The sequence below is a fragment of the Xenopus laevis genome, chromosome 2L (assembly GCF_017654675.1).
Source record: "Xenopus laevis strain J_2021 chromosome 2L, Xenopus_laevis_v10.1, whole genome shotgun sequence".
NCBI lineage: Eukaryota > Metazoa > Chordata > Amphibia > Anura > Pipidae > Xenopus > Xenopus laevis.
Genome location: NC_054373.1, coordinates 77,237,552 through 77,265,189, shown reverse-complemented (window position 1 = coordinate 77,265,189; position 27,638 = coordinate 77,237,552). Strand labels below are relative to the sequence as shown.

Here is a 27,638-nt window from a genome sequence, read left to right as displayed (position 1 = left end):
AAAGAGAGCCTAGGCAACAGAAGGAAATGGCTAAATACAGAATAAATGAACTAAAGGCAGCTGCGGCTAACTTTTTACAATATCTGATTGAAACAGAAAGAATGCATATACAAGACAAGGAAGAACTGAAAAGCATCTATAAAGAGTACATTATCAGGTAGGACTCAAATTATTACTAAAACGTACATTTGTGTGACAAATACCCACACAGCCAATCAAATAAATTTTGCCTTCATTCAGGGAAGGGTATGCAACTCATGTCAGTTTTCTGTGTCAATAATACAATCATTTAAGTTGAAACAGACAAAATACCACAAAATACCAAGGCCAACCTTACTTATGGTCTTATGGGATGGAAATTAACAGCTCAGTGATACACCAATGCAAATGGATATATTGTGTGCAGCACTTTAATTATGATTATACAGTGAAGTGTTGATCCATATTAGGTATGGTCATACCAATATCCCTCTTTTGTTTGAAATGCACAGTTTTGTGCAGAGCTGTACTGAAACATGCATAGTTGTACTCCTCCCAGCATTCCCCTTTATTTAGCTTTGCTTATGGTAAATATAACATGCAGAGCTGTGCTGAAATCAACCAGTCCCATGTATTTCCTGCATCCCTCTTGATATATCCATTCTAACGGTATTAGCCAATATGTTGAATTGGGGTCTGCAATGGAGAAAAGCAGTTGCAATATGAAGTAAATCTCCTGGTATGTAATTTACTTAACATTGTGTTACAGAGACAAGGTAATTTTAGACATACATTTTTGAGCAGAAAATGTTGTCCTCTTTACAACAAAGACTATTCAAACTCACTCTACCACTGTAGTAATGCATTTATAATTATACAGAGAACCAATGGTTCCAGTACTTGATGTAAATATATACACATTGGCACAATGATGTGGCAACAATCAATACAATACCAATGCTCCCAACCCTTACTATAACTGTGGGCACAATACAATGCCAGTGAGTATAATATAGTTGCAAAAAAATTAGGCTCTCGTTTCATGGCAATTTTTTTGACCAAAATTTTTATATCAAAAAAGATATATGTCCCAAGGCCTCTTAGACTAAAGCAAGTCATTTATTAATAATCACATTTTAAAAAAAGTTTTCGGTACATACTAACCCCACATATCCCACCTTAGGTGGGAAAAACTTTTTTTAAAATCATCATCATCATTTATTTATATAGCGCTAAAATGTGATTATTAATAAATGACTTGCTTTTACTCTAAGAGGCCTTGGGACATTTATCTTTTTTGATATAAAAATGTTTGCAATTTGATTGCCTTTGGAACTGGGGCGGGTCCCTTTGGCCTAGTTAAGGGATTTACGGAAACGGTCATATGGACTCCGGACCCCCAAATGATATATGAATTTTTTTGACCACACCCATTTTGTGGCCATACCCCCTAATTACCATGTTCATTTTACAAAATTTGGCAGGCTATGAAAGTTTGAATGTATTTCTGTAGTTATTACAGTTTGCTAATGAGGTTGAATTGCCCTTTAAGCTGTAAGTCTAACTTTTCCCGAAGGGGCCTGTTATCTTATATTGTTACAATTACTTATTTGCTTATTTCAAAATTGTTACAAAAGTATCTTATCTGAACCTCCTGGCTGTTCTGGGCTCTCTGCCAAAAGCCAATTAAGTTAGAAACTCTGTTTCTTTTTCTGGCTGTTCAGTGCAGAGAAAGTCGTGGGTTTTCCAGTACAAATGTGTGACCACGGGTTGAGCTGTCAAAAGAGGGACTGTCCTGCTGAAAACAGGACAATTATTATTATTAACATGTATTTATATAGTGCCAACATATTGCGTAGGGAGGTATGAGTTGTAATGAGCTCAGCTAATTTTTTTTTTGATTTTGTACATTTGTATATACATCAGTTGTTGCAGATAAAATCAGGGCCGTATTTACATACCTGGTGCCCCTAGGCTGACTCTGCTTGTTGCTCCACCCCCTTCTCCATCTCCATCCCCCTCCCTGTCTCCCACCCCTGTCTCCCTCCCTGCGCGTCCTGCACTGCACCCAAGATTGGATTGTGGGAGCGCGTCATAACTCCTGTGCTCATAACTAGGCGGCTGGGCAGCATGCCGCCCCTGAATTTCTGCCACCCTCGGCCTGGGCCTTTGTGCAATGCTAGCCATCTGTGTGCCAAATGCACAAGTGTTTTCTGGGTCAGTTTTCTAGCTGTTCACCAGCACCAACTGTATATATCACGCTACATGAGACTGACATACGAACAAAACATTTCTCCCAGCTCAATCCTCCACAGGACCTTGTTCATAGAGACATGGGTCACATGATAAAAGGCTCTTTCCTGATCAAGACTGACCAGGGCATATACGCGGCAATCTTTGATGTAGTGGGCCGTAATGGGTGCAAGGCTATCTGCGATCCAGAGCCCTGGGATGCCACAAGTCTGGGCCAGGTTCACAATCTTCCCAATGATAGTCTTCCGCCTATTGGCAAGTTCCTTTTCCCAGTGACTGGGACATGATACAACCATTTCCTCAAACAGCTCAAGCAGGTCCATACCATTGAGGCCCCACAGTCCCATAGAGCTCCGCTTGGAGGCCATCACTGCCAGGGTCCTGTTTTGCTTAAAGAATTTGGAGGCAGACTGCAGCTCCTTCAGTGCCAAGGGGACCTTAATGGCTAACAGAACTGCAGAATTAATGGTGTTAGTTAGTGATATGCAGGTCTGCCGATACCCGTGGGACCCATGGGTCAAGCATGTTTGGCTAACCACGCTGCATGGTTTGCAGGTCGCAAGCGTGTTTTGGATGAGCTCTTCTATCTGCTCTGCCTGCAGGGTCGTGTCGAGCTTTTCTAACTAACATCACTTGTGTTAGTGATACCTGACAGAAACTAATGTCTCGTCTGTGTTTTCATAGAGGGCACCGTAGTCGTGGCCTCTCTCATCACTATTTACTTTCCTCATCACACAGCTCTTTCAGGGGTGTGTGGTCGGAGTGAAGCTTCTTGAAAAAGCATTTGCAATTTCCCCCCTTCTATAACAGATACAATAGGTAAAGAGGGCCCTGCCCAACCCAACTTATTAAAAAAAGCCATGTGACCTTAAGCATACTTTAACCTTAAAATGTCACCTGCTTTGTCGAGTGACTTTTTTTATACAATACTCCTTAGTAATTTTTTTTTAAATAAATTCAATGAAAAATATAAAATACAGTGCAGTACTATGCTAGACTCTCTGCAGCCTGCTATTTAGGTGTATTGCTTATAGCTAAAACTTTTACAAGACCTGATTTGCATAGCTTCTCTTTGTCATTATTACAAATCAAAAGGATCATTAGGTAAGAAGTTGCTAATTAGAGAAGTCAAGTAAACATTCAACTTTTTTTCTGAAAAATGCTAATTAGTAAATTGCCAAAATGTTTTTCCAGACATATCAAATATACCATATATTTCATATTTACAATAAACTAAACAGATAACTCCTTTAAATGTGCATACTAATTAATAGGATCTGCAGAGATACATATTAATTAGGCCTATTCTGCAGAGTGCTTTTACATATGTTTTCACTAAACGTTATAATATTAGTTTTCCATAAGAATACCTACAGTAGCTACATCAGAATGTATAGTCACTGGCTATGCCTACTGGACGTATGTTTAGTTCATAAATAATAAATAATATGTTTGAAAAAAATTATTGAATTAAAATTTTTACCAGACATAATGAGTTAAACCCCAATGCATCTTGGGAGCCAGTTTGGAAATAGGAAAAGGAGACTAGCCTACCAACCTGCATTGCGTTCATTCAATCAGTTGGGCTGTGGAAGAGGTTGCAATGTATTGTTCTGCAAGTAAAGACTGGTCATGGAATGGAGCTTCCAGGTTTTACAGCAGAAGGTGTTCTTTTAAAAAAAGAATAGCAATATTTAGAAAGTTTGAGTATAAATTGGTATTATCTTCATTATATAAATAATGTTTAGCTTACAAACCTGAAGGAAACCATTAGAGCACATGGGAGTAATAAATGGTGTTTGTATTTAGCAGCATAGTTTTTAATTACTGATTACTTTAAAAATCTTTTTGAATTTTTTTTTTTTTTTTTAAAAAAACACTTATAAATAACAAATGTGTGTTTAACTTGTATATTTATTAATTGAAGTATATCAGTATCTGCTTACAATTCCTATTAAATAGGAACTCTAATGCCTTATGCAGAGCTGTGCTGAAATCTGTGCAGGCCACTGGCAGCTGTACCTCATTTGCTTTCGAGAGGAATGTTCGAAGGAACAGCATGTGGAACTAGCCAGATTTCTGCCCCACTTTGCTCAGCACTTGAACAGTTAAGGCACTGTGAATGCTGAGAGGTATGTTTAATGGTTATGTAATGTCAAAGCCTATCGTCCCACTATATATTGTTTTGATGGTTATTCTATAATAAAAATTAAATTATAAAATTGTTATTTAACATGTAGCTCTCCAGTAGTTTTACATAAATATCTACTTTGATAGACTGCAAAAGGTTATTGAGTGGTGTTAACAGCAGCTGAGGAGATGCATGTTATACATATACAAGTTATATATATTAATTCCATGGCTCCTTTGCAGCCAATTCATTCACTCACACACACTTTTATATTGTGACAAAAATTCTAAATGCTAAGATACATTGAATTAAGCTAGCCTGTGGATAGTGCTTACTGTGGGTGCTGGGCATCTTTTTTGTTTGGGGAGTTGATTTCTTCATAGTATCTTGGGGCCCATTAATTTACAATACCCCAGAAAACCCATAGTTCCAATTCATGTATATTAGCCAAGAATACGACAAGATAAATAGAAATTTAGTACATACCAAAACCACCATCCTGTTTGTTGTAGGAAAATCATTGGTGTTGGTTTGAAAATACTTAGAATCCCAAAGTGTTTGTTTATATACATGATAACATAAATTTTTTATTAGTTTTAATCATTTTGTATATGTATTCTTTTACAACTTCCACCTCTTAGGCATGAAGACAGAAAAATACCCTTTTCCCAAGTAATCTTTGGACTTAAAGCAGCGGGAAGAGCTGAAGTATCTCAAGATGGGATCCATCTTAAAAAGGTTTATACATTATTGTGAACATTAATCAAGAATCTGTAGCAAAGGGGGGCTCAAAATATTAACCTTGAGTTAGGCAGAACCACAGAAATCAAAATTCACTTTGCTGCCAGTATCACATTTCTGGTGAAAGCTTTCTTTCACATACTATTTCCTTTATGTGAGTATCATTTGGGAATGATAAGATTTGTTTTGCAGACTTAATGCACTGAATAAAAATACAGTGTGCCTTAGAGCATCATTTTCCATTCACATTATAAGCAGTGACTTCCTATAGGGAACATCATTTGGATGGCTGGAGGACCACAGTGATCATAAGCAAAGGCATGTGATATAACTTGAAAAAAATGTATTAATTTTGTTTTAGATGGTTTTATCAGTATTGGAAATATGATGATACAACTTATTAGTTAACCTAAGGGACCTTATGGTGCCACTTGTGAACAAAAATATTTAATATTTTATCATTTTCTTTTTTTCTAGTTTTCAAGAAAAACGGTGTCACTTCCTGATCAATACATTGCCATAAAGAAGGACCGAATTCAGCAAGCCCAGCATGCCCAGGCATCAGCTGATGGGAGCTCTACTGGGGGTCAACCTCAGAGGTTCACAGAGCGGATGAAACAGCGGTAAGTTTTACAGAGTGCAGAAAACATGAACATCAGATTACATCTCTGTTGCATTAGAGTAACTGGTAATATGTTTGCAGAGCTGAATTCATCAGTGACAAAAATGGAATTTCCATTTCATCCGAGTGTGACCTAAGTGATGGCAGAATACGTTTCCATTTGCCACTGGGGGAACCAAAGACATTCCCCATAATTATTAAAAATAAATCAAGTGAATCTGTGAGCTTCACACACTACAAAGTGTTGCGCAGAATGCGTGTCTTCTCATTTAAAGATGAATACAACTGGTCCTTGAATAAACCTATGAAGCTCGCTCCAGGTGAGACATAATATTCCACTATTAGATACAGTATACGATTCATATCTCAAAATTAAGGTAAGGCCATCTCCCATAGATGGCAATTTAAGGAAATGACATTTTTAAAAATAATTTGCTTTTTCTCTGTAATAATAAAACCATAGCTTGTACTTGATTCCAACTAAGATATAATTAATCCTTATTGGAGACAAACAATCCCATTAGGTTTATTTCATGTTTAAATAATTTTTTAGCAGATTAGAAGATCCCCCTTATCCGGAAAATCCTAGGTCCATAGCATTCTGGATAACTGGTCCCCTACCTGTAATCAAAATAACAGTCTGTTGCATGTGCAGCAAGTCTGTGTCTGATACAGAGTATGAGACTGCAGAATGCATTCATTTGAATCTATAAATCCTTCTAAATATGCATGGTAAGTTAAACCGCACATTAATACTCTAACTAAAGCTATGATAATTTGCAGGTGATGAATATGAGATTCAAGTTTACAGCTGCACAGTTCACTATGGATATTTTCCCACTACACTTGTTTTTGAGTTCAGAAGCGAGAGTAACAGTCAATGCTTTCAAATTGGAAGGTTCTTGTCCGCTGTTTCCAACAGTAAATTAGCAGAGCGTCTGGGTCCAACATCTAAATACATTCCGTTCCAAATAAAATTTCAAAAGCCAATTGAAAGGATTGAAGATGATGGTTTTCCTCCTGAAAGGTAATAAATTGTTATACTACATTACACCTTGCTCTTTTTACTATACCCACACTTTGATACTATCCTGTAAGCCTGAATAAATACATTAGTGGAATCACTTCATCATGTACACAACACAATTGCACATCACTGTAATAAATTTATGAATCTACAGCTTATGAGACTCTATGTTGACTAAACATGATAAAACTGTTCACTTAATTTTAAAACTGTTATGTCTGTGACCACATTGGTCAAAAAAATGCAAAGATCCAGTAGTTCGGCTAATAGGTTACTGGGAGTCCAAGAAGATTGTGCTTCTTAACTCGTACATCTACAGTTGTGATAATTGACTGTTGAGATTTTTTAATCTTTCTAACATAATAATTCGGTCAGTTTAGACCCATATGGAGACTGATGTTTGGCCTGTATGGCTGAAAATGTGGACTCTGTACCCAGTCTTTAATATTAGACAGGTTTGGCTCATGACTTCTTTTGTATTGCAACATTTGGCCAGAGTCCCCATATGTATAAAACGTTAAAGAATTTCTGCTATAGTTACAACAATATCTATTACAGAAAATAACTGTTCTGCAGGTATATCACCATAAATTGCAGTAAAGCTGCCCTTCAACTGACTTGAACCCCTTGGTGGGACTCGCCCTACAGCTTAGGAACCTGTGCTCTATTGACTCTTTCCCACATGCTGTTAACAATTGTCTACACTTAAGGAGGATGCAGCCCATATGAATCAATATTGGGTTAGGTGAAGTGAAAGTCATGGTTCTGCAAGAACGGGCCCTGCACCCCTTACCCTGAAATACTTATTTAAAGCGTATCTAAAGGTCATAAAATGCATATATGACGAGATCCCATTATAACCAAAGCATTTGTAGAGAACTAGATGAAACCTTTTATGGTCGGGGATTTACAAGTTACGTTTTTTTGTAACAGAAACATCATCTGTTTCAAGTTACCCAATGTGTTCTGTCGGTCAATTGTATCTCAAACTCTGAGAATGCAATTATGTTGAACATAATACTAGAAATGTGAGATGAGATGTTCTCTTTTGTTTTTTAGAAAAAAAATCTGTTTCCATTCTAGTTACATATTTTACTTTGAAGGCAATGTAGAACCTTAAACCTTAATAATAGTAATGTGCGCATGCCCCTGTAAACTGAATTGATTTTGAGTAGTGATTTTTCAAACAGCCACAACTTGGGTGTTAACTATATTAAGTATGAAAGGCCTGGAGGAAAACTAAAGACCACTGCAATAATGAATGCTGGCTATGATGTCAGAGCTTATAAATTCCACTAATACCAGGGTTTCCTATGTTCTTTGTATGCCTGACAGAGCAAAGCAGAACTTCTATTTCTTTCACTGGATAATTGGCCACCGTGGGCACAATAGCTTTTTCTTGTCATCTTTCTTGCTACCACTCTCATATCCTCTTTATGTTGATGCAGAACCAATATACTTGCATATGTGCCACAGAACTTTTTTGCCAATCCTATGGCATAAAAAATCAATTTATACCACTTAGTAAATAGGTCACTGTTCAATTTCAGATTCCCAACTGATAATTAAACGTTAGCAAGTATTGTATTGCTGAAACAAATCCATTCTTTTTCAGCTCCCTGAACTACGAGTTAGAAAGAGAGGTTCCACTAGATGACTTCACTCCTCCTAACAATCTAAGAAGTAGCATCAGAAAAGGCCTGTTTGTTAATTGTGGAAGCACCAAAAGTTTCTCATCAGTTGGTACAGATCACAGGTCAGTTAAATACAATTTATTTAACTTTATCCCTGCCAGAGATGAAAGTCCTTTTTGATTTTCAACTCTGTCATGCCTTCTAAATCTATGGTGTTTGAAAATGCTAGTTAATTGTAAAATAATATTTTAAATTTGTGGGAAAATAGTTTTTAATATGAGACTATATTATGGACAGTAAGGGCGATAGACTGAAAGTTATGCTATGGTAACTGCATCAAATTACTCATTTAAATGCAAACTTATTTGTGTTGTTAATCTGACTACATTTATAGAAACTATAATATACAATATTAGAAGAAAAGGCCTTAACAGTTTTCATTGTCATAAATACCTTTTTTTAGATTTTTTTTTTTTATACCATATGGACTAAGAGTACAAAGTAATTTCAGCTTCTCACATGCCAGGGCATTTGTGGTTTGATTTTCTAACAACTCATTGTTTTTGCTTCCACGCTTTCTTTTCTCCCTTAGGGACCTCCTTGCCAGCTCTTTGGCATTTGGCAACTACAACAAGAAATTTCATTTGCTCATGCACTTGGAGGAGATACAAATGGAACTTGATATCAGAAGGTATGATCAGCATGACCAGCTAATGGAAAAAGATCCCAGGGACAAACGATTCTTAATTCTGAACGTAAGTCTCTTACTATTCAAATGTGTGTGTGTGTGTGTGTGTCTTACTATTCAAATGTGTATGTATGTATGTATGTATGTATGTATGTATGTATGTATGTATGTATGTATGTATGTATGTATGTATGTATGTATGTATGTATGTATGTATGTATGTATGTATGTATGTATGTATGTATGTATGTATGTATGTATGTATGTATGTATGTATGTATGTATGTATGTATGTATGTATGTATGTATGTATGTATATAGTACTTGAAAAAAGACCGCACTCACAGGACTTGCGCAAGAGAATAAGCCCCCATGGGCTGTGACATTTATTTCTCAACGTTTCGGCTAGTACACTCTAGCCTTCCTCAGGAGGACGGCTAGAGTGTAGTAGCCGAAACGTTGAGGAATAAATGTCACAGCCCATGGGGGCTTATTCTCTTGCGAAAGTCCTGTGAGTGCGGTCTTTTTTCAAGTACTGTATACAATTTCGTTACCAGCACCTGTAAACAAAATGTAAATGTAGCCCTGAGCTTCTGTCTTTACATTTTCTTCTACACAGTCACTGTTAATACTGTAGTACCAAATATACCACAAAAAGCATCCCTCTCTGGGGAGATCTAAAACCCATACAACATAAAATCCTGAATAAATTGTGTGTAAAGTATTCACATTTACTGCTTTACAGTACTGTGTACACGAATAGTGCAATAATATATATGTATGTATATTTAATATACAAACATATTTGCCACCAAGAACTTGCCTGCTTGCTCCAACAAAACACTGAGGTTCTTGTAATGTTATGAGACAGAAATCTACATTTATCAGTTCAGCGCTTGCATTCTAGAACAGTTTTGGTGGAATAAATAAATCTATAAAACACAGGCTACATAGCTCACAAAATAAGGGACATACTTCCAGCATGAAGGTGTGCTCAAAAGCACAAAACCAAGTTAGATGGAGTAAAGCCAATCAATTTCTTTGCACTGCTTTCTGTATGTGATTGGTTGCCACAATACAACCATATTACTCGCAATGGCACATGTTCTTAAATTTAGGAAGCAGTGTAGTTATTTTATCCATAAATTTATCAGCATGGAAGTGTGCCGGAGTACCTGCCGTGAGATTTTTTTTTTAGAGGCTGGTCGGCTCGCATGCACATACGGCACCTGTGCCCACCCATCGCTAGTTATGCTATTGTTTTTTAAATAAACAGCCCAAGGGTGGTACAGGTATAGGATCCCTTATCCGGAAACCAGATATCCAGAAAGCTCCGAATTACGGAATGGCTGTCTCCCATAGATTCCATTTTATCCAAATAATCCAAATTTTTTAAAACGATTTTCTTTTTCTCTGTAATAATAAAACAGTAGTTTGTACTTGATCCCAACTAAGATATAATTAACCCTTATTGAAAGCAGAACCAGCCAATTGGCTTTATTTAATGTTTAAATGAATTTCTAGTAGACTTAAGGCATGAAGACCCAAATTAGGGAAAGATCCGTTATCCGGCAAATCCCAGGTCCTGAGCATTCTGGATAACAGGTCCCATACCTGTACTAAAAAGACAAGTCCTATAATTGCAAACAGCCAGCAAACTAGGTTGAATGATTACAGAATATTAACCTTGAGTTCCTATAATTATGTTGCGTATTGTTTCACTGTTAAAATTCCATTGAGTATAAAACAGATTTGTTTATCCTGGATGTTCTGTACTTTGAGATGCTATTGCCAAGTTTATAGGGAAAAGCATATGCATGTGGTTGCCATTACACATGCATGCTAAGACAGCAACTTCCATTCACCAGGGCAGCCAAGAATGCAGTATGTAACGGCAGTCGATGATTAGGATTTTTTAAGTGACTGGGATCAAGTGAAGCTGCTCTCCATACTTAGGGTAGAAAAACATTGTTTTTTTTTTTTTTAAACTTTTTAAGTAGACGTATGACATGAAGTTACGGAAGGGCCACATATCAGGCAAACCCCAGGCCCCCAGCATTCCAGGTATCCTATGTGACGCCTGTGGTATATAACACTGTACACATTCATATGAACACTTACCTGCCAAGTCTTAATAGAACATTTTTGGTATTTCAGTTCAATAAAATCCTTTGGGCCAGGTCAGTGCACATTAAAGATCAAATCTGAGGAAAGTGAAAGAGGCATACTCTAGTATAAAGATGGTCACCATGGTGTTTTACAGACGCCACAACTTGGCATAAAGAGCACATATACCACTTTAGCTACTTAAAATCAATGCATAAACTAAATTGGCTCTTCTATCAGGTCCCTGGTGTTGCTGAAAACAGGCCCTCTGTTCTAAGGGGGGACCATCTGTTTGTGACTTTGTCTAAGGAGCGAGGTAAGCATGGAATCATCAGCCACAAGGGATATGTGCATGGAGTGGAACTGGAGAGAGTGAAGCTTGGGTTTTCTCAAAAGTAAGTCACGTGTAACTATGAATTCTATATTTTGCTTTACATTTCTGTTTGTCTAAGAACAGTAATACATTTGAAGAAAACTTCTCGATGTTCAAATGTATATAGCATAATAGCTTTTGAAATAATTGCTATTCTATTCATTGCAATATTAACCTAAGGCAGACAGATTAACTGTGCAGCACCTCATACCTTAAAGGGATCCTGTCATGGAAAACATGTTTTTTTCAAAACGCATCAGTTAATAGTGCTGCTCCAGCAGAATTCTGCACTGAAATCCATTTCTCAAAAGATCAAACAGATTTTTTTTATATTCAATTTTGAAATCTGACATGGGGCTAGACATTTTGTCAATTTCCCAGCTGCCCCTGGTCATGTGACTTGTGCCTGCACTTTAGGAGAGAGATGCTTTCTGGCAGGCTGCTGTTTTTCCTTCTCAATGTAACTGAATGTGTCTCAGTGGGACATGGGTTTTTACTATTGAGTGTTAGATCTACCAGGCAGGTGTTATCTTGTGTTAGGGAGCTGTTATCTGGTTACCTTCCCATTGTTCTTTTGTTTGGCTGCTGGGGGGGGAAAGGGGTGATATCACTCCAACTTGCAGTAAAGAGTGATTGAAGTTTATCAGAGCACAAGTCACATGACTTGGGGCAGCTGGGAAGTTATATAATATGTCCAGCCCCATGTTAGATTTCAAAATTGAATATAAAAAAATCTGTTTGCTCTTTTGAGAAATGGATTTGAGTGCAGAATTCTGCTGGAGCAGCACTATTAACTGATTCATTTTGTAAAAATAATTTTTTTCCCATGACAGTATCCCTTTAAAAGGTAAACCAAGTAAATAGCTAGTGTACTGTATACTAACCAAAATTATGTTTCCCTTTTATGCAGCCTCTTGAACAGATTTATAAATGGCTTGTGTTTTGATGTGAGTTTTACTTTTAACCGCCTGCCACTGAAAATCCAGCACAGAGCAGTTGATTTGGCTAAAGACAGAAACCTGAGCAAGATTCTCTTTCCAGAAGCTTCCTTTGGTATAAGCATTACTGACTCTCAGAAATTGACGTAAGTGTTTTTAATAGTGAGAGGCTGATCTAGATATGGAAATGTTATGTTGCCAATGTAGTCTATATAGCCAAAAAGTTATTTCCAAGGGGCAAATTGCCTTCACAAAACTAAAGTGTCCTAAATAAAAAAATATATATACATAAATATACATAAATATGGGCTTTTTTATTTAATTTTCAAACACCTGCAATGTTTTGGGATATAGTTTCCCTTTGCTATACACCAATATTAAGCATTAGCCCAATAAATATAGGTTATATTGAAAATGTGTTCTGCTATCTTTTAATCCATGTTTCTTTACTTTTTCTTATATTCACCATTACTACTTATTTCCCCCTTCTTTCTGGGAGTGATGAAGAAATCTGCATAAATGAACCCTTCACCGTTTCCTGTTCCATAATCCAATTGTTTTAGCCGTTTGCCTGAATGAATACAACAATAAAAATTGCCATGCGCATGTATGGCCATTCTTATTGCATCTGCCAGTGTATTCATAAATTCCTGGTTACAAAAAACAAGAGAAAGCAGTAAAACCCCACACTACCTTACTAAAATTAATTGAGATCTAATTATATAAGTGCTTAGTGCTATTATAAACATATGCTTAGTTCTCAATCAATTTAGCACCAACATACAATTAATGGTATTTCAATCGATTGTGTTAATACAAATAATTATGATTAAAGTGCTTGTGCTATAAATTAGGTGCTGTGACCTTCAACAAAATGTATCTACACACAATTGATGAATAATCTAAAAGTTCATGGTTATTATATGAATTAAATAAGGTGCTAGTGCTGTAGTTATAATTTTAAAGTGAGTTCATGGTATCAAACAATTAAAAATAAAGCGTCAGCAATTCATGAATAAAAGTTAGAAATGAGAAAATAGTATAGAGGTGGAGTTGTCCCGAAGAAACTAGCTGCGTTGTTCTAAGCCCTGGGACACCACACGTGGGAGGAAGGCAGAACACTGAGGACTGTGGTCTCGTTACTAAGTTTAACTGTCTTGTAAGGAGAGCTAACTTTGCTATAAAACCAATAAATCCTCAGTGCCTTAGAGATAAAAGAGAATAAAAGGAATGAATGCTGCGCTAATAACGCTAAAATTCCATTAAATTTCTCTGGATCCGAGATTCAATTAAGGTTTAAAAAGGTAAGATTTCAATGATCTTTTTTTTTTTTTTTAAAAAAAAAGGGTTTGAAGCCTCGCCTACGCTTTTTCAAGGCAAAAAAAACTGATCTTAAGGCTTTACATTTTATTAGTGTATTTCAACCAGGATTTTACTGGATTACCAGCAGATGCCTGTTGGAAGATCTGCTTGTGATATAATGATATAAACCTAAGCTGGATCATATAATGATGTTGCCCAGACCAATTTCAAAGTGGCATGTGGCAGAAATATTCTCATACTTTCCACTGTGTTTTGCCTCATTGGTAAAGTCCGCTTTTCAAAGTTTTTGTGATAAAATCAATCTCATTCATTCATTCATGTGCACTGATCAAAGCTGATGTTTGACTTGATACCACTTATGTTATGGATTTGAGCCAATTTGAAAATGTCAGCAATTATAAATGGAGACTTGTCGCCTTCAGGAAATCTGCACTACATAACATCCTTTTGAGGTATCTTCCTTTTATTCTGTACGTAGACTTTATGACCGAATCCTTGAGAACAATCCAGAGCAGTACACTGCTGTGAAACAAATTCTCAGTGGAATATCTAGACCTGCTCCTTACCTTATCTTTGGACCCCCAGGGACTGGAAAAACTGTTACCTTAGTTGAATCTATCAAACAAGTATGCATTTTTTTTATTTGTATTTACATTGTTCAGTGTTTCCTTTTATACACCACACTAGCTTTTTAAAATCTCACTCAAGCTTATATGAAGAGGATTCATATATACATTTGTTCTACAGCAGCTATAAAGCACAAGTCAAGGCCCTGATTTATAAGAGAGCGCACCCAGATGTTGATAATTTACAGCTTACAGTGTGCTTTAACCCTTCGCCATATATTACTTATACTAAAGAATTCTAAGAACTGAACTCATCAACATCTTGGACCCAATTTTAAGAACCAATATTTCTGGCAAACTTTAACACATTTTGTGCAAACAGCTATTCAATCACCTCGAAGATATGCTGTTTTCAGAATAAAACATTTTACTAGAAACAATGTACAGGATTGGGCAAATAATATAGTTTTGGAAAAAATAATCACGTTTTATGCTTGCATGAAAAAATCCATTCTGTTTAATTTACTATTATAACTACCTGAAATATAAATATTCTATCTATCTAGTTATTTTTGTTGTTTCTGGGCAGGTGGTGAAGCACATCCCCAACTGCCATGTATTGGCATGTGCACCCTCCAACAGTGCATCAGACCTGCTTTGCGAGCGCCTCATGAAACATCTTGACCAAAGACAGATTTACAGAATAATAGCAAGCAGTAGAGACATTCGAACTGTGCCAGAAAATATCAAGGTAAGATTAACAAAAGTACACTTTAATTAGAAGTACTCCTTGTGCAGTAGAATGCATAGCATCTCCTTACTATTGTCATTTCTACCACCCACACTACTCTCCCAGCACCCAGTGTATCTTATTTTCTATTTACTTGTCAGAACAATGCCTTGTTTATAGTTTTTATTTGTGATCTGCTCACTACTACTTCTCCCCACAGCCGTGCTGTAACTGGAATAAAGACAAGGACAGCTTTGTTTACCCCAGTAAATACGATCTGAAGAATTACAAAGTTATCGTCACGACTCTGGTTACAGCTGGAAGGTAAAGCTTTTTTGTTTGTAGAATTTTGGGAGTGTGTGGAATTTTTAGGATCCAGAAACTACTAGAAGTCTACTGTTTGAGATAAACTGATTGGAATGTACTTCTGTTTAAATCTTTATTTGAATCAAGAAGCTTTAAAACTGCCTTTCTTGGTAAAGTGGTCTTCCAATATTGGCTGCCTACATATCTAAAAATCTACATTTATATTGATTATATCATAACTCCCAACATTTGAAACTTAGAAACAGTGATAAAAAGATCTGTTGCGGCTGGAAATTAACCATGCCAATATTGTGGCCACATCCCTTTAATGCAGTGTCCATTTTACAAACTTTGGCAGGTTATGGAAATTTTGTACACACCTGTGGGAGTTTTAGGGTCATGTTTTATGTGTTATTACACATAAAATAGCCCAGTCCTTTTCTGCCTATGGGCAGGTAGGGGGAGGGAGGGGAGGACACCTGTGTACGCGATTCTAGGCGCAGTGTGCAGATACCTGCAGCTATTTGCACAATGCCCCACACAGTGGGCAAAGTGCAATAAAGGTTGATTTTGAATGCATGCGCTTCTTGTGGCGCTTATAAAGATACCATTCAACAGCACCTGCCACAAGGTAATATAAAAATATTAAATGAAAAAGAATGCAGTAAGTACAATGTTACAAGAATCCTTATATATACAATGCTTTTACAAAACGGATAAGATATTCTACAGTGGTTATAGCAAGGATTTAATGGATGCCATCTCATGAAACTATCACTGTCACTACAATAAGTAAAAAAAAAAATATTTGTTCACTTTCAGGCTGGCATCTGCAAACTTTTCCACCGGACACTTCTCTCATGTGTTTATTGATGAGGCTGGTCATGCAGTGGAACCGGAATGTGTAACTGCTATAGCAGGTATAGTTGTACTAAACAAACAAGCTGTACAGCGCTAGCTTTCTTATCTTAAAGGAACAGTAAAATTAAAAAATGGGTGTGTGAGTAATTGTGGTAGTATTACTCTTGGTATTTAAGAGGGTACTATTAGCACTAATATTGGTAGTGTTATCAGTATGAACTGTATTCATAGCATTTGTAGTATTCATAGCAATTAGTATTAGTGGTAGCAGTGGTCATATCGTTAGTAGTATTAGCAATAGTAGTAGTAGTATAAGTACTAGTACTAGAAGAAGTATAAGTAGTAGTAGTTGTGTTAATAGTATTAACAGCAGTATTGCTACCATGATGATTGGTAGTAGTAGTAGCAGCAGCAGTATCTGCCATTAGTATTTTTTGTATTCTTATAAGTGGTCTTGCTGTTGGTAGTATTAATATTATTGTGGTATTGATATTATTGATATTCATTGTATTTATTTACATATATATTTAATATTAGCAATGTTTGTATTATTAGTATTGGTAGCATTAGTAGTAGCCATATTAGTAGCATTGGCATGAACAGTATTAGTGTTTAGAATTATTATTGGTATGAGTGATATTTGTGGTATCAGTAGTAGCAGCTATCATATTCAGAGTATTTGTATTATTAATGAAAGCAGTAAGTTGGTAACATTAGTGGTATTCCTAGTATTAGTGATGTTAGCAGCAGCATTAGTAGTCACAGCACTAGTATTCATAGTATTGGTAGTCTTAGTTTTGTAGTATTAATAGTAGTATTAGAACTAGTTGTAATATTTGTGGCATTGGTAGTAATATTGTTGGCATTAGCAGAGTTGGTATAATAAGTACTATTGGTAGTAGCAGTAGTAATCAGTAAGTCAAGTTAGTCATGTAGCAAAATTATTTTCACCAACAGTCTATCTTCTCCTATCTCTCTGAAGGTATACTGGATGTCATGGATCCAGCAAACAATGAGTATGGAGGACAGCTTGTTCTTGCTGGTGATCCAAAGCAGCTTGGCCCAATTCTTAGATCTCCTGTTGCCATAGAACATGGATTAGGTAAGATGCCACTTTTGATGGCATTCTTCACAGGTCTCAAATTTTAATTCCACATATGAACTTTTCATTTCTGATTACTTGTTTGTGATATTCTGTCTAGTCTTTCTATCCATCTTTGTCCATTTTCTACCTTGTCTGCTGTATTTCTGGGAGTAAATGCTAAAAATATCATCTAAATACTGGTTGTATACTTAATAGTATGACGACTAAGCAATAATTACTTTGTGTCCAGCATGGTATGTTTCTACAATGTGTAGAAATAAGTGTGTGTATCACATTTAATTTGTTTTAATTAGCTAACCTACATCAACACCATTGTAATAATGTTTTTTATTAATTGATGCATTTGTTTATGTATCTATAAATGTTACAATATGTCTTTTAGCTATCTCTTTGCTGGAAAGGCTAATGACCCAGAATGACCTCTACAAGAAAGTGGATGACTGCTATAACCCAAAATTTGTTACCAAATTACTCAGGAACTACAGGTTAAACCTTTCATTTATCTTATGCAACAAGTGGCAATAACATGATCAATATGCCCATGCAGATTAAAATACAGCTATGGGATCTGTTATCCGGAAACCCATTATCCAGAAAGCTCCGAAATTGCTGAACAACCATCTCCCTTAGAATCTATTTTAAACAAATAAGTACATGTTTTAAACACGATAAACTTTTTTTCTGTAATAAAACAGTACCATAAACTTGATCCCAACTAAGATATGACTGATCTTTTTTGGAGGCAAAACAATATTACTGGGTTTAATTCATTCAGTTTAAATGATATTTAGCAGACTTAAGTTATTGTGATCCGAATTACAGAAAGATCCCTTATCCAGAAAGCTCTAGGTCCCGAGCATTCTGGATAGCAGGTCCTATACCTGCACCACTGTGTACTAGAAAACTGACAACTGTATATTCAAACACATCTGTTTCAAAGAAACTCTTGCTCATTGGAAATTTCTCTCATTTCCAGACATCTATGGTTCTTTCTCTCCTATCCTTTTCTCCGTTTTACTGTTAATTGGAAAATTACGTTCTTCTAAAAGATTGGAGATATCGCCACGGAATATAAAGCTATTCACTTTGGGGTTTTAGATTGATTAAATCTTTGTGTGCAAAGCAGACTTCCCCATGCTTTATGAGACAACTAACAGTCAACGGACTGAAGCAACTTACAGGCATCACTGAATTTAGGCCCTGTGCTGTCCCCAGTGCACCCCCTGTTGCAGTGTGATGTGTGAGAAATGCGCTCCCACCCACTCACCCCTCAGCTTAACCTCTGAATTTGCCCACAATTCTTCAGCCGCCGTTGGGGAGAAAAAAAATTCAGTTTATTTAGGCACCCAAGGGCTGCCCTAGGGTACCTATATATAAATAAGACCCTGCATTGAAAGGCTAAATGCCTGCAGTAATATTTTCTATTTACCCTGCAGACTTACTATGTTTGAAACTGTTAAGTTTATTTATTTATTTTAGAACAGAGTAAATTAGAGCTAACGATTGATGTGATAAAATAATATATACAGCATCAGTACAATAGATCACATGTAACCTAAATTGTTTTCCATCCATGACTGAATATATGTGTGACTGTGCTCTCGCCATAGATCAACATAGACTTCCCATGTAAACTCTTGCTAATTGCAAATATTACCCTCCTTCTTTGTTCACTAGATCTCACCCTAGTATCCTAAAGATTCCCAATGAGCTGTTTTATGACAATGAGCTTCAGGTGGCTGCAAATGAGATGATCACAAAAAGTTATTGCAACTGGGAAAAACTTCCTCAAAAGGTAAATTATTTTTACATTGCATATAGAGGTTCCAAAAATTTTACTTTGACGTTATCTGCTGAAATGTTTTACTTGAGATCGATAATTTTACACAATATATTATCTTTTCCAATGAAATTATGAAATGCCAGTATAGAAATAAATGATATTCTCATGTACCTGAGTATACAGTTCTGCTTTTCTTAGAGGATAGTAACGGGTTACTTTATGTATGGTTTAGTGTATCAAAAGTAAGACCGGTTCCATGGTAGCAGATTCTAATTTTACATTAAATTACTATTTTTTTTTTTTCGCTCTCAAGTTAGTCACTGAGCTATCCATCTCTATGAGGGACAGGTTTATACAAATAAAATTCTTGAATAGAGTCTATTTAACTCCCTACCAATTGGCTAAAATTTATGAAAATGTTTCAGACCTATGTCCCAAGTGCAGAGAGGAACCGGGTACCTTGTTTCATGTATTCTGGACCTGTCCGGTAATCCATGGATTTTGGAGTGTTGTAATTCAATTCTTGAATGAAAAACTCGCATTACCAAGTATTCGTTCACCGGAAAATTGTTTATTGGGGATAACGGGTGACCTCCAGTTACGCTCCTACTCTAGACTTTATTACCTACAGCTCTTATATTTTGCCAAGAAAGCCATATTAATGCATTGGAAGTCGCTTAACCCTCCTACACTGCAATATTGGCAAAAGCTGATAAATGATTCTCTCTCAAATCAGAAACTGACCTATCTGTCAAGGGGCTGCCCTGAAAAATTTGATGCTGTCTGGGGTACCTGGTTGAAAGTACAAACGGGTTAACTACAAGTATTCTAATATAATATATATGCCAGTCTGTACCTTACCTCCCCTCCCCCTTCCTTCACAACTTTCTTTTCTAATATCTATTTCTTCTCTCTCTACCTCTACTATTCATATTGTGTATGTTGAATGTTTGAAAATTTTAAAATAAAAACTTTTAAAAAAAAAAATTATTTTTTTTTAAGGGATTTCCAGTCATTTTTCATGGTGTTCTTGGAAAAGACGAACAAGAAGGCAACAGCCCCTCCTTTTTTAATGTTAATGAAATTGAAGAACTGTTCACATACCTCAAAGCTCTGTTTGAGACACAGGGCAGGAAAACTTTGGCCAAAATCACTCCCAAGGAAATTGGCATCATCTCTCCCTACAGGAAACAGGTAAAATGTGTGGGCTGTCTTCTAAACATACCCATCCTACACCAGCTGTAAAAATGAGTTAAGAAAAATGGTACAAGATTAAAGCAACGCATAACAACATGGCAGATGGCACATTACTAACCAATAGTGATGGGCGAATTTGGGCGTTTCGCCAAAAATTTGCAAATTTCCCACAAAATTTGCAACAAGGCGAAAAATTTGTGAAACAGCGCTGGCGTCTCGTTTTTCACTACTAACCAAGGCTAAATATGATATTACAGTATTTCAGACTTGGAAGTGTATGATATCTGGATAACTATGATAAAGCACAGGTAGATCAGTTAGGGGCAAAAGGTAGATCAGTTGGGGGCACAAGGGTTTCTAATCTTAAACTCTTGGAAAGCTGCTCAAGGGTTAAGTTTGTATGCCACTGTAGATATAAGATTCTTCAGATTGTTATTGTTTTTTGTTTTGATTTTTTTTTTTAAAGGTGGAGAAAATTCGCCAAGCTATTAAAAGTGAACTTGATGCTGTTCCTGATATCAAAGAACTGAAGGTAAAGTAAAATTTTAACAAAGGCTAGTTTAGGTGTTTACTTTACCTTGAAATTTCCATTAAATATGATAGTCTTTTAAGAACTGTTCAGGACTCTTGGCTATTATGTTCTAAAATAATGATCTGCAAATTATTAAGGGGGTTGCTTACTAAAATCTGAATTTCTCATTATTTTAAAGAAAAGCTCGACCAAACTCCCATTCCTGGTTTTGCCTTCTTTATTAATAAAATTATTTGAATAAATCAGATCGGTAAAGAACTCAATAAAATCGTAACTCTAATCGTACAATTTTATTTTAAACTTTTCTCCTGAATCAATTTATTTTTTTCGGGTTTTTGCCCGAAAAGCCTGAATTTTTCTGATTATTGGGCTAAACGCAGTGCAAACTGCGATATCTTCGAACTGGGATAGGGACATCTCCCATTGACTTATACTGTACATGACATTGTAATGTCGAGATGAAGGATTTTCAGATTCTGGCTTTTGCAGCATAGAGGTATAATAAAACTCGAAAGATTTGAGGTTTTTGTCCCAAATAGGCTGACCGGATAAATTTGAGGTTAAGTAAATAACCCCCTAAATGTATTGTATGTATGGTATTTGTTTGGAAAGTGTTAACATAATTTTAATCTGACTGCAAATTTCATTGTCAAACCATTGTCTTATTTTTTTTAGGTTGGGTCAGTGGAAGAATTTCAAGGCCAGGAGCGAAAAGTCATTCTCATATCCACAGTTCGAAGTTCTTCAGATTATGTCACATTTGATGAGAAATATAGCCTTGGATTCCTGAAGAACCCAAAGGTAAATGACACATAAGGTCATGATTATGTAGGAACGTATTAAGGCATAACAAAACTAAAAATGTGTATTGAATAACATTTCACTGTACAAAAACCCATAATGCAACTGGTGTAGGCACCAGGACCTGATTGGTATTTAAAATAGGCCCTGGCATTTCCAGTAAATAGTGACTGTCTATGGCAGCTAACAGCAGTCCCTCACACATTGCCAGTCTGGGTCTGGTGGACATCCTTTAAGTTTAACAATACGGGACTAATTTTAGATCCTAAACCAGGGGGACTTGCTTAGTGTTACAAGTTATTACTAGGTTGTTTTTTTCTCATGTAATACTTAGCACAGTAATAAGGTGTAGACCAGTGATCCCCCAACCAGTAGCTCGCGAGCAACATGTTGCTCACCAACCCCTTGGATATTGCTCCCAGTGGCCTCAAAGCAGGTGCTTATTTTTGAATTCCAGGCTTGGAGGCAAATTTTTGTTTCATAAAAACCAGGTGTACTGCCAAACAGAGCCTCATGTAGGCTACCAGTCCATATACCAAACTGCCAATCACAGCCCTTATTTTACATCCCCATGGACTTTGCTCTCTGTTGCTCTCCAACTCTTTATTACATTTAAATGTGGCTCACGAGTAAAAAAAGGTTGGGGACCCCTGGTGTAGAGAAAGAGACTGATTTTGAATATCATTAATGCCTATTGAAGCTTGGTGTGGATACTAGTAACAAATTATATACATATACAAATTAGATCTTAATATCGTAAGCATAACGGGTAAGCAGAAGAAAAGTTGCACACTGTATAATATTAAACCATCTTATTGACTTGAAAACCTTTTGGAGCAGGCACTCAATGAAGGCAAACTTCCAGGCAATTAGTTCAAAGTGAAGAAAGTTTGTCCACAGCCTTACGCGTTTCATGTCATAAACACTTAATCATAGGCTTATTGACTTATCACACTTGCCAAAGTCTACAGGTTTTGGTCATGGATGCACCTGTTGGATAGAAACGTGTTAGAGGCACAGCAATTATTCCACAGAGCATAGTGCCATACACAGTGTTATGTGTAAACCTAAGACTTTACTTTAACGTGTTTTAAATATCTCTTATTTATTTTTTCCTCTTTTCAATGCAGAGGTTTAATGTGGCTGTTACGAGAGCAAAGGCATTGTTAATTCTTATTGGCAACCCAAGGATACTTAGCAAAGATCCAAACTGGTCTAAGTGAGTACAAGACATGCCTTTTATAAATAACATTATGAACAGAGCGCTAATATGATTGCCAGCGTGCTTAATAAGATGTATGACGTTCTCCTAGCATCTTGTATACTTTATTCAGAAAGAATGAAGGACAAGTGTAGAGAACATTTTCTTTCTTTAATGGGCATATGGGCAGACAGTTGGAAATGAGATGTTAAAATAGTTGTTCCATGTCTTAATCGACACTAAAGTAACAAGCTGCAGAAAAGGTTGCCTAACTGTGACACCTACAGGAAAAACTGCGTGCATTTTCCAGTAATGAGTATTGATGTCTACTGATGTCCTATTGCCAGGGCTGGGTCGATTAGAAACGCATGATACACTGTCAAACTTAGTGATTTACCTGTTTACTATGAGTCTCTCTCAGATGATTAACAGAAATACATTGAATAATTATTTAGCAGTATAATACTGCCACCTTCTGATATCATCAGTGTTTACGCAATTGTTGCAGAACTGATTTGTAAGCTGGCATTTCCTTTCTCATCCAGTGTGTTATGTTCAGGGTTATCACGACATAACTGCACTGAGATTGTTTACAACATTTTAAAAGAGAGTCAGATACGCAGATAACCTGAAAGAAGACTGGAAATGCAAAACATAACTTGTTAGTAATTTATATTGACATTAAATTGTAGCTTGAGAAAGTGTATCTGCATCAGAATTAAAGAATCAACCCTGCAGCATCAGCTTTTAAGACAGACAATGCATTTTCTGAATGATGACTTTTGACAACCCCTAGTTGGCTTTTCAGCAGCTGCCCAGAGCACACGCTGCAGAGTGTCTGCAACACTCACATGCACAGTGGGCTCTGAGAAGCTGTTGAGAAGCTAAGCTTAGGGGTCATCACAAATAATCAAGCAGAAAATGAGGTTGGCCTGTAATATAAGCTGATGCTACAAGGCTGATTATTAAATTCAGTTGCTAGTTGCACCGGTTTCTGTGCGGCCATGTAGTAATTATTAGTATTAATAACTAATTAGCCTTATATTGTGACATTTATATGCTATGATTACTGTATATTTTGAGTCGGTCCCTATGCTCAGTAGCTGACATCAGTACAGAGCATGTGCAGTGAATCAGCAGAGAAGAAGATAGGGAGCTACTGGGGTATCTTTGGAGACACAGATCTTCCCTGCTAAAGGGCTGTGGTTGCCTTGGGCTGGTACAGAAACCCAAAAACATAATGTATAACATTTCGTCCCTACTTCATTTAGGCTTTAGTTCTCCTTTACATACATCAAATACTGCATTTCTAGTCATGTTCATTTTTAAAGCCTAAGGGGAGTCCATAAGTTCATATGTGTTTTATCTATAAGAAACTTAGGCCATAACAATTTTGAGTAAAATACAGAATTGAGATCAATTTTTGGACTTAAAGTGAAACTGACACTAAAAACCTACTTTTCAAAATATTTATCTACATTAAAAGTTACCTATAGGTCATGTTGATCATTTTTTTGCTGAGAGGTTTTGTTTTTGGAAGTAATTGTTACTTGAAGTTCCTAAACCGGTCTGTTTTTGCCAACCTGACTGTTTTGCCAACCTGACTGCCCCATCTCAGCCTGTCAGTTAAAGTTTCTAATGCTAACGGACTCCTGCTGCACAAATATGGCAGCCCCCTCATAGGTGATCACAGGGTGTCAGGTAATGTAAAAGCATTGGGCAAATAGTTTGTCAAAAACATAAGAAGCATGCAAAGTCAATTTATGGTAGATGTAAAAAAAAGGGTTAAATTTCTGGTGGATATTGCATGTGTATTAGCTGTATGATATTAACTTATTGGGAAACCCAACTACTATAGATTTGAGTGCATTTTATTAATATATTAAGGTAAAAACACAAATAGCTACTGCAGGCATTTTTTTGCCCAGGCAATCTTTAGCATCATTGGCAGAGGATAAAATTTAAAATGTCACTTGGAAACTTGACCGTCAACCTGGATGATAACATGCTATGTATTGCCAATGCATATAACTTTATTTGGTCATTGACATTATATTCATAAATTGCCTAGGTTTTTGAAATATTGTTCCGATAATGGTGGTTACACAGGCTTTCCACTTAAAGATGCGCTTGATGATGGCGATATAGCAGATCTTCTGGCTGACTTGGACATAAATGACCCACCACCTGGTAAGTTGATCCAACCCACTTCTGTTGAAGAGTCGGTAATTGTCACAACTGGCACAGATATGTAGGATGCTTACTGTATAGTATAATTGTGGAGTTTTGTTTTATAGACTCTTTGGAGGCAAAACTACTAAAAGTAAATTTATACAGACAAGTTGAGTTTTCACCTGTGCTTGTACAGATTTATTATGCAGTGTTACAAATAAAAAAAACAAAACATACCTCATGTACCTCCCCAGGGTTGTGCTTACCAGTGCACTTAAACCCCAGAAAGTACTTTTGTTGACATTTAGACTATAATTGAATTGGTATCGGGCTGCTCAGTGTGAGAAATAACACAGATGGCCCAATACCATAAGATTAAATCAGATGAAGAGGGATCCATTCTAAAGAGTCTGTTAGATGATATAGAAAACCCAAACGAATGCAGTCCTCTTGTAATCCATCAGGTCAGCCTGCATGATATAGTATGTTTGACCAATTTAAAGGAGAACTAAACCCCCCTCGATGTCCCCACTGGCCCCCCTCCATGCCTCCCCCTGCACAGTCTTACCCCAGAATTCTGTCCCCTCTTAGTGACTGCACATGCAGAGTGAACGCAGCAGAGCTCACGGGCACTATAATCTTCTCTTCGGTAATCTTTGTGTTTTCTTCCTCCCCTTCACAATTTCCGTCTCTTTCAGCGTATGCGCAGTTGTTGTGAACCAGAAGTATGTTCCAACTGCGCATGCGCCAATACGCCACTCACTTCACGAAGATTACCAAAGAGAAGATGATGCTGTGCTCACTCTGCATGTGCTGTCACTATTTCTAGAGGGGACAAAATTCTGGGGTAAGAGGGGAGGCAATGAGTGGGGCCTCACGGGGGTTTAGTTCTCCTTTAAGGTACTGTGCACATACCATATTGCTACTTACATACATACTTTGTCATATAGTTGTTAAGGCTAACGGAAAGCATACCTTCAACCTGTCCTGTTTTTTGTGGGACAGTACCGATTTTGACAGCTCAACCCACAGTCCCGGATTGTTACTGAAATGTCTTAACTTTCTCAGCCAGAAAAAGATACAAAGTTTCTAACTCAATTGGCTTTTGTCAGGAAGCGCCCATAATACATGGCAGGTGCACTTAAAAACTTTTGTAACAATTTAAGAGAAGAAACAATTGTTACAATTTAAGAAAACCAAAGAAGCAATTATAACAATTGAAAATAAGCAAGTCTCTTGGGGAAACTGCCTTGCAGTTTAAATTCACCTTCTCCAGTTAGACTCCAGTTAAAACAGAGGAAAAAGCTAAAAGATTCCCTGCTTCAAGCATTGGTATGTGGCCATTTCATTGGAAAAACACTGGGCTATTTATACCAGTAACCTTGTACATAAATATTTGCTAAAGATTGATCCTTTTTTGAATGTTCCTATCAGTACTACTCCTTTGTATGTATTTAATATCTTCTCTTTACTTGCCTTAAAATAACTTTTCTGTACCTGAAGATTAATCCTCATTTCTTCTAATCTTGAGAAGTGTCCCGCACTGATCATGCTGTGGCAACTACTCTCTTACAGGACAGGAGACTGGAGAGAGCTTTATACAGCAGCAAGCTGAGCCAAATTGGAGACATGAACACTGAATCCTACATGCTTTATTTTGTTGTGTTCGGGGACGTCAATTTAGAGACATGTGACAACAACCCCCCTCTACACACTTGAAAACTGCACTTTGCACCTTCTTCTGCTTGTCCCAAATAAACCACACCATAATACCATGTTATCACAATCACAAGTTTTCACTCCTAGGTAAACACATTTGTGTTTTTATTTTTCCTTGTCACCTCCATAGCATTTAATGATGATATATATCACAAAGAGCACATCACACACAGTCTCATGTGAAAATCTATTGTACAGGAGACAGCAGGGTTAAGTTGTGTGTGTATACTCATTTGCATAAGGTACTTTATTTTTATATCCAACTTTCTTGGTAAGCAAGTGTCACAGCAAGAAATAAAACCTATTTAAACATTTTATAAATACAGAGATATATTGTAAAATAGATCTAAATAAGTGTGTAATTTATTGAAAACCCAGGGTTGTGTAAATTTATAATCTAATTATTAAAGTAATGTTTGAATATATTTTGAAAAATAAATACAGGTTTATGGAAGAATGAGTGCTATTTTTTTTTTTCTCTAGAAATGCAAGAGACAATTTATTTTTGCTAGAATTTCATGATCCAGTTTTTGGGTAGATTCTACTATTTAGTAGCTGCATTTATGTAAAGCTCTGGCCTAGGAAACGGTAAAGGGATGAATTCATTGCAAATCCTTAGAAAATAGTAACTTTGCTGTAAACTATATAAAGTATAAAAAAGCGCAGGATTAAACTTAACTGCAACTGTAATGCTGTTTCTATTGTTTTATCCAGGCAGATAAAGATAAATAGGAGTGGACCTGAAAAGAAAAATGCATTTTAAAAAAAAAAAAATGAAAAGCATTGAAATAATTAGTCTCAAGTCAATCTGTTTTTTGGTTGCCGACTAGATAGTATTTTAAATTGCAAG

At 36.5% G+C, this 27,638-nt stretch overlaps 1 protein-coding gene across 2 annotated transcripts; it reads left to right on the top strand.

The window, feature by feature from the left end:
* On the top strand, window positions 1-27,242 carry mov10.L (Mov10 RISC complex RNA helicase L homeolog). 2 transcript variants are annotated; one of them, XM_041582074.1, is made up of 22 exons: window positions 1-157; window positions 5,005-5,101; window positions 5,582-5,727; window positions 5,808-6,046; window positions 6,510-6,753; window positions 8,369-8,509; window positions 8,980-9,142; window positions 11,422-11,576; window positions 12,465-12,638; window positions 14,294-14,441; window positions 14,971-15,132; window positions 15,332-15,435; window positions 16,240-16,337; window positions 17,261-17,380; window positions 17,766-17,868; window positions 19,061-19,178; window positions 20,169-20,360; window positions 20,830-20,895; window positions 21,571-21,696; window positions 22,827-22,915; window positions 24,969-25,087; window positions 26,645-27,242. In XM_041582074.1, the coding sequence occupies exons 1-22, from the start codon at window positions 27-29 to the stop codon at window positions 26,707-26,709; spliced, it is 3,000 nt and encodes a 999-aa protein (XP_041438008.1). In that variant the 5' UTR covers window positions 1-26; the 3' UTR covers window positions 26,710-27,242. The 2 variants fall into 2 exon arrangements, with proteins under 2 accessions (XP_041438008.1, XP_018102091.1); XM_018246602.2 differs by lacking the exon at window positions 1-157 and adding an exon at window positions 3,754-3,897.
* Window positions 27,243-27,638: the final 396 nt, after the last annotated feature.

Excerpts from the sequence above, each read along its gene's own strand:
- mov10.L (XM_041582074.1), top strand. The coding sequence starts at position 27 with ATGGCTAAATACAGAATAAATGAACTAAAGGCAGCTGCGGCTAACTTT. Across the intron at positions 8,510-8,979 it reads TCAGTTGGTACAGATCACAG|GGACCTCCTTGCCAGCTCTT; the intron begins GTCAGTTAAATA and ends TTTCTCCCTTAG. Across the intron at positions 17,381-17,765 it reads TGCCATAGAACATGGATTAG|CTATCTCTTTGCTGGAAAGG; the intron begins GTAAGATGCCAC and ends TATGTCTTTTAG.